This window comes from Elaeis guineensis, chromosome 13, assembly GCF_000442705.2.
Source record: "Elaeis guineensis isolate ETL-2024a chromosome 13, EG11, whole genome shotgun sequence".
NCBI lineage: Eukaryota > Viridiplantae > Streptophyta > Magnoliopsida > Arecales > Arecaceae > Elaeis > Elaeis guineensis.
Window position 1 is genome coordinate 50,235,933 of NC_026005.2, and position 8,017 is coordinate 50,243,949.

Below are 8,017 nucleotides of genomic sequence, written 5' to 3' on the forward strand. Positions count from 1 at the left end.
GCTGTCCCAATCATACATCTAAATAAATATCCTCCATTTTTCTCTCCTTCTTTCCTCTCTTTTTTTCTTCTTTTTTCCTTCCTTTCTTTCTCTTCCTCTCTTCTTTTTGTATTCCTTTTTCATTTATTTTCTTCTCCCTCCTCTTTTTATTTTTTCAATTTTCTTTTTCTTTTTTAATTTTTCTCCTTCTTCATCTTTCTTTCCTTTCCTTTTCTCCTCATTTTTCTTCTTTTGTTATATAGATAGATTTCGAAATCCTAAACCCATCTCACTCGTTTTCTCACAGAAATGAAATAGGAAGGCCAGAACACCCCCCCACCCCATCGAGACATAAAACCTTGACCCTGAGTACTTTATTTTATGTATGCATGTATGTAAGGATGTATCTATCTATGACTTACCATATACCCACCCTACTCCAGGTAGGGCAATAGGTGGCCTCCCAGGCAGACCTAGCCACTTCTCACGATACCATGATCTACTAATTGAGGTCCAAATGGGGGATCTACACCGGAGCCGAACCCTCCAACGGTCCAGGTAAGGTACCCTTCAACCTAAAGTTCAGTAGTTTCTGCTCACAAGCGAAAGCACATAGCATTGCTTTCCTAGGAAAGCACATGATAATTGTATGTATAGACTGACAATACAAGTTTAAATGAGATCCATGTATACACAGATTAACTAACTGTTCTGGCAAAGAGCAACGGTATTCAAAAGTAGAGCATGCCCAGAATACACTTGTAGCTAGTAGATCCTGGGATCTTATCTGCAATGCATCTAATTTCTTTCAAAATCTACTGGCAAAGGGTTCTGCAATGCAGAGAATCAGCATCACTCACGCTGCTACTTGTCTCTGGAGTTGTTCCTGGCAATCACCAAAAACCTTCTATAAGTGAACACTAAAGTGAAAATATCAGGCATTTATAGGCCTCAAAGAAACTTGAGAGATTCCAAGTATTTCAAATTCTGCTGGCTCTATATAGGAACCTCTTTGAAATTAATTTGTAAGACAGTTCTTAGTCCAATAAAGGTATGGGCAACAGATAAGATACAGCTGAGAAATGTTTCTACTAACCTCTCTCACAAAGAAGGCATGGAATCCATATGGAACTCTATTTGGAAGCTCCACGACTGCCACAGGTTCAGCAGACATCGTCTTCGCATCAATTACATTGACTTCAGATTTCCTTCAACAATGAAAGAAAGGATATTAAAAGAAGGCCCTCATCTTGAACCAGAGCACTTCCCATCAATAGAAACATGGACAGTAACAAGATAATGATGACATTATGAATAGTGGCATGCTGTATGAAGTACTCTGATATAAAATGATGAGAGAGGAACTGGCATTTTAATTAAAAAACTGCAATTATCTTATTTAAAGTGAATGCCAAATGATACATCTCATAAATATTACATGAGAAATGATTCTATAATCTCACCAAGGCGATTCATGGAAGGAAAATGCCTTAAAAATGCAGAACATCATTTACATATTAACATTGAACTGCTCAACTTTTGTTAGGAATAAAAGAATTTGATTTCAAATGTTTTTAATAACATCTGAACAAATCTACTGGTATTACCACACTAGGGCAACAAGATATACCTTAAATGCCACTTTATTTGGTAAAGAAAAACTGTTTATCTTTTCTAGTACAACTTCTAAAAGCCCATAAGAACATAATGCGTTCCTCTAACAAAAAATAAGTAGATCATTTTTGACCGCCAAACACAGATATTTCCTTCCCTAGCAGATGTCTCATGCACATGGGGGGAGGGAGGGAGAGAGAGAGAGAGAGTACCCGGTGTTTTCATCATGCACAAAGAATATTAAATATCCATCATCCTCTTCTGAAGTGATGCCAGATTGGCCAGGCACAAATATTGCCTCTGAACCATATCTACCAGGTCCCAACTCAAAGATGCCTTTCACATTTCCTCCTACTTCAAGCTTTTTCTTACCAGTCTCTGGCTCCGCATGCAGATCAAATTTGATAATGCCTTTTACCTTTGTAATGTTGTCAAGTATAGTGCCATAGACATATCGTTGTTTCCTGAATTTAAAAAGATGAAAAACAATAAAGTATTGTGAAAATAGATGCAAGAAGTGATTTTAGTTTCTTTGGTAGCAAGGACAAATTTAACATTAATCAGTACTAACATCATAAAGAAGAAAAAAAAGCAATTTACATCTTTTTCTTGAACATCATAAACACCACTGCACTATAACATTGCACCTATAGGTAACCATAATTGTGACCATAGGTATTGCCCCAACTATCTAGGGTCGGACTTATGAATCGTTCTTTAGAAATCATTCTAGTCAGATAAAAGCTACTCAAGAGGTGGCAATCAGGTCAGGTTGGGTTGGATGCTAAGTCTGGTCAAAAATTCATCAACCCAAACCAATCTATTTATTAAATAGCTCAAAAGCTCATATCTGAATCGAACCTGTTTATTAAACAGGTAATTTGACCAACATGTATAACTTGTTTATTAAACAGATCAAGTTAGGTTAAATGGCTTAAATAGATTAAGCAGATTTTTAACGGATTAAATGGGTTTAAATAGGTTAAATATGTTTAACAGGACAAAAATAGATTGAGCAAGTTTTAAACGGATTAAATAAGACCTAAACATATGTTAAATGGTTGAGTCATGATCAATTCCAATTACTAAATGGGTCAAAACATGTTAAATGGGTCAAAGGTCCAAACGTGAACCCCACCTGTTTATGACCCAAATCCATTTATGTCAAATACGAACCTGCTTAAAGCAGATCATTTACACGTCGGGTAATAAATTGCCACCCCTAGGCTACATGGTTGTCTTTCCTTTTTTTCTTTATTCTTTCTTTTTTTTTTGTGTGTTTTTGAGTCTTTTTCTCCCCTTTTCATTTTAGGAATCCTATTGTAGCCTTGTTTTTGCTAACCACTAATAAGCCCAACAAGTCTCCCCACTGATTATACTGTAACAATTAAATCTATGCTCTGACATAATAGCGGACAACATGAAATAACATGGATTGAAATATATCAATGCAAGGTCACTACTAGCTACCTATTTGTTTCTGTTTTACACCTAGAGCCCATGATAGTACCGTAACATGCAACGCACTTTAAACCATTACAAGGTCAAAACTCATCCCAGACTGTTGGAGGCCAGATGAAACTCCTGTCAATTTCTCAGATGCCAGCAAACTCACTTTTCTTGGTGGTTCAGACCCCAATCAGTGATATGTGGAAAGGAAGGATGATAAAGGATAATAAAGGCCCAGTTGGACTTTCATAACACGTAGTTTCTCTCATAATAGTTTTACCAGACACTAGAGAAAAGCCCATATACTAAGATAAGAACAACCAAGAAATTATGCTCTAATCTGAAAAGAGTTATGGCTGTTAAACTGCAGTTTAACAGTTCATATCTGTTATATTGTATTCCCCATTGTCATGATCTTAATTGATAAAACAATACCTTCCAGTGTAACTCTCATTAATCCGAGGAAAATCTACAGCAGAGACTGATAGTTGCTTTTGTGAAGCAGCACCATTTTTCATATTGAACCTCATTTCGTATCTGACAGAAAAAAACAGTAAGATCTCAAGAAGCACAGCAGTCAAAGTAAAAGCCTTTCAAAATCCAGAACTGCATACAGTTCGTTACTGAAATTTTCAAGTTGGCCTTTTGTGGTTCCATTGACCATGTCCAAATCTGGATTCTCTAAACGGCAAGTGATCAGAATGACCTCATCACCCTCCTCCCAAGCATTTGCTGATAAAAAACCCAAAAAACCTCAGAAAGCTTATCCAAACAAACTTTCCACGAGCCAAAGCAAGTACGAAACTGCTTGTGAAATGTTATGAGTTCCATCAAGTATCATTTCAAATAACAAAGTTTACAGTCATCTTGCATTAGGCAAAGAAACAACCAAGATTACAGTTTAATTCTTGCTTGCAATTAATTTATTTCAAGTAGATTGGTTGATCAATCCAAAGACTTAACGTATATCATTCATTTAATGTTTGATCATCAGAAGATTTGGCACAAGAAGTAGACTAAATAGAGCAGATGACAAAAGTACACTGACTTATAAATACTTGTCATTCTTTCACTTCATGTTGGTCTAAACTGGTTCAAATTTTCAAAGACTGGATGAAGATGAAAAGCTCTGCAGAAGGAGGGCAAGACAAATCTACAGAAACAACTTCAGAGAATTAAGTCAAAATGTAAAAGAAAATTTATGGTACTGTTCCCTGTTTATCAATGTTATAGGAACCAGTAGAGTCCTTCAGTCAGCAGTAAAATTATTATATGGGTGGAGCCAAAGAACAGACATAATCTGAGGGGAAAAAATAAAGAACGCATAATGTGCCATTTAGCAAAGTAAAAAGGCAATAAGAATACAATAATGTAGAAAGAGAGTTTACTCAATTTCTATCTGTCAATTCTGTCAATATATCTGACCAAAAGGCCCTTAAATTTCTTTTGTTCTTTCTCACCTCATAATCTCATCTATCATCTTCCTAAAATCCAGGTTTTCACTGTCCACCCCCACCTCCACCCCACACATGCATGCATGCGCTCACACGCATCACCCTTCCCATCCCTTCACCTGTATGCAATCTTTTTCTGGTTGATATAATCTACATAATACTTTGATATTCATATATATGTTTTTTTTTGGTTTACTACATGCATCGCTCACTTTTAGTCTTACAATGACTATTTCTAGTTGTTACACCAGAAATATAGTGGATATTTTGGCTCATCATACAGATTCATACAGTTAATTTGAAATGCTTATATACCTACGCAAGCATGAATGTAGAAATAATACTATAGTACCTTGGACATAACAAGATTTATTAATACCATCGAATTGATTAGCATTATTCAGTCCCTTTACTGAACCTACCATATGTAAAATGCACCTAGATTGACAATGGACAAGATGCTAGACTAAAAAGCCATGGGAAATTCCACAAAAAACACACAAGTTCTTTCTGCATGACTTATGTGTCAGGTTATCCCATATTACTATGCATCCCAGATAGAATAATATTATTTTACTGCCACTGCTTAGTGCTGTAAAATGACTACAAACTTAAAACATCATAACATTATGAATGATCATTAATTTGGCTTGGAAAATCCAAAACTATTTTCATTATTTTATTACCTTGTCATGGCAGTTAAAAACCTTAAACAGGGGAATAAAGCATAATGGAAACAAAAATGGCAACAGTATTAACTTATATGCATCTAGCACCACTCTCAAACTTGACTTAACAGAATATTTCCTTAAACAAACAATTTCAACCATTAATATTTTATGATAAATTCATTTTCTTTATTTCTTTAGTATCTATTATTTTTCCCTTCCATGAACATTTACCTTCACTATGTATATGCTATAAATGGATACAATTTGTGTATGTACTCCTGGTAAAAATAGGGGCACTCTATCCCATTTCATCATTCAATAACAACTGAAACAGAAAGCCTTAGAAACTTGGGTATCTGTTGTTGGGTGAATACTACTCCAACCAACAGAAAGAATTTCTTCACATGCATTTAAGAGTCCCTTCTCCAATTCTATACTGCATGGGCTTGAAATTTCATGTGTTTCAACTATTTGTTCATTAAACAGGATATCATTGCATATTACTATTAGTCCAGCTTCTTAATAAGTTTTATTTTGTTATTTACAGTTGTTTTGTTTTTGTTTCTGTTCTGTGGTCTTACTACTACCTAGCAGAGCACTTGCAAAGCACATGCCATCCTACTAATGACCAATGAGTTGACAATGTCAATCGGATGTCTAGGCTGAAAGATGCAGCTATCATTGTCAACCCATCAAGATTAACAACATTTGCCAAGAGAAAAGTAGGTGCAACATGTCAATCAACAGATTCCATTAAACTCTTGCAAAACCAATCCAAAGCAACCAACAAACCAAATGATATGCAACATATGTATTATATCCATCGACAAGAAGGAAACAATGGAGAAGATATATACTAATTCAAGAAGAGGAAATAGAAAACGAAAAACTTGTACCGATGACTAGCTAACTTCATGCATACCAACATGACTAATCTCTACCGGTACGTCAAGCACCATGTGACATCAGGAAGTCAAAGATCAGCCACAGTAGAATGAGAGAATTACCATTATGAAATATGAAGCAATTTGGAAGCTCAAACCATCTAATATGACGATCATCCTTTGCATATCGTGGAAGTACTCCAAAGCGAGCTTTCTTTGTGGTATCAAAAGTGAAGATTAACTTTCCTTTCACCATTTCCTGTAAATAAATAAAATGAAAGCAAGATCAAGAACCAAAAAAGTGCAGCTAAACTGCATGTCCATTTTCAGAACCAGAAAATGCAAGTTATCCTTCCTCAGAGCTTAATAATATTGTCTTCTCTGGATGAAGAAAATACGATAGTAGAACATATGATAATTCTAGCACCTTTGGCCGGAAGAACAAAGGTAGGTCCATGAAGATGGCATAGTTTTCAGTGATGGCAAAGTCATGCATCATGACAGGGTCAGATATCGTTATTGGTACTGGATCAAGCATAACTCCATCCTTAGTAATGACTCGATAAGTACAATAGGGAGGTGTGTGTGAATATCCAAAGGTAAACATTTCATCTGCATCAAAGAGTACACATAAATCAAAAGGCTGTCATATAAATATGCTGCAAGAAATAAAATGGTCTTTGGCTTCAGTCATACCAGTGAAAGGGTCAACCTTTGGGTGAGCAGTGAATGGATGGGTCAACCTCTTGTCATAGTCCAACATCCCAAGGGTTTGCAAATCTCCATCTTCTAGAACTTTAACAACATCTGCAAAAAGCAGTTAAATGGAGTACTGAATTATTAATTATTAATAGCTCAAAAGAAGCAACACGACAGAAGATAGGTAAGTGCTAAATTCTAATCTGGTTGATGAGAGAATAGCTACTTGTAGTACATAGATTAATTTTTATTCAAGAACTTCAACAGAGTGGTCCATTCCTACGTGCAAAAGTTGGATATACCAACAAAAGTTGGATATACCAACATTTTGGAGGAACTAATATGGAATCTAGAATGTCATCAAATATATGACGTTGATTTATTGAAAATACTTACAAGGTTTATCTGCTTCTGACAAAGCCAAAAGTTTACCATGATGGTATATAAGAGCCGTATTACCTGGAATGAGATAATGTCATGAATTCAGTGACAACAAAAATCAACCTTGGCCTCACCAAGATCATAGCTCAACATATATTTCGTTCTCGATGACCTAAATGTGTCTGTCACATAATCTTTTTCTAAGGTGGAGATGAACTAGCTGATTGAGCTTTTTAATATGACAAGACCAACCTGTTCCTATTCCATATGAAGCATCCAGTACTTTCAATTTTGCTCGAAGAAGTTGCATTTGAACCATAAACAGTCCAAAAAGTCCCTTGAGATCTCCAATCTGAAGATGCAAAAACAGCATGATTAAATGCTTCACCATGATTTCACCAGTATGTCATGAAAATGCAGAGTGACCAGGTAGCAGCATGTCAAGAGTAAGGCTCCAAGAGCATCATGATATAACCATCCAGCCTTACACCAAAAGTTTGAAGCACACAGAAAACTTAGGTAGTCTTCTACTGGGTTACATCTTACTTTTCCACAATATCCAGTGTCAAGATGCCAATATAGACACGGGAAAATGAATAAATCTACAAAAAGCATAAAGAAAATCGCATATGTCTGATGTAGTTAGAGAATTGAAAATACAGGTTCCCCAAAGAAATTATTTTCCCTATTCTGATTCTATCATGAAGGATGAGATATCTGAGACTGTCTTAATAGAATTAGAGTATGGACTTTTTGAGGGTAGAGTATGGTAGACTATGTTCAGATTTGACTCCGGATTGTTCTCCAATAGTTGGAATTACTCAGATTTAATAAAGAATTTCAACAAATAGTCATAAAGCAGATTTATTGAACTGATGATAGTGTT

The 8,017-nt window shown here is 35.6% G+C and overlaps 1 protein-coding gene across 1 annotated transcript in view; it reads right to left on the reverse strand.

Moving 5' to 3' along the window:
- Nucleotides 1-592: 592 nt before the first annotated feature.
- The window catches only part of LOC105052030 (carotenoid 9,10(9',10')-cleavage dioxygenase), a 20,985-nt gene continuing 13,560 nt past the window's right edge, over nucleotides 593-8,017 (reverse strand). The window contains exons 5-14 of the mRNA XM_010932713.4: nucleotides 7,384-7,483; nucleotides 7,147-7,209; nucleotides 6,748-6,858; nucleotides 6,479-6,663; nucleotides 6,175-6,310; nucleotides 3,657-3,774; nucleotides 3,478-3,579; nucleotides 1,806-2,057; nucleotides 1,076-1,187; nucleotides 593-865 (exon numbers count right to left, since the gene is read on the reverse strand). Of these exons, the coding sequence (XP_010931015.2) occupies nucleotides 836-865; nucleotides 1,076-1,187; nucleotides 1,806-2,057; nucleotides 3,478-3,579; nucleotides 3,657-3,774; nucleotides 6,175-6,310; nucleotides 6,479-6,663; nucleotides 6,748-6,858; nucleotides 7,147-7,209; nucleotides 7,384-7,483 (1,209 nt within the window). The 3' untranslated portion in view covers nucleotides 593-835. The remainder of the gene's footprint in view (nucleotides 866-1,075; nucleotides 1,188-1,805; nucleotides 2,058-3,477; nucleotides 3,580-3,656; nucleotides 3,775-6,174; nucleotides 6,311-6,478; nucleotides 6,664-6,747; nucleotides 6,859-7,146; nucleotides 7,210-7,383; nucleotides 7,484-8,017) is intronic.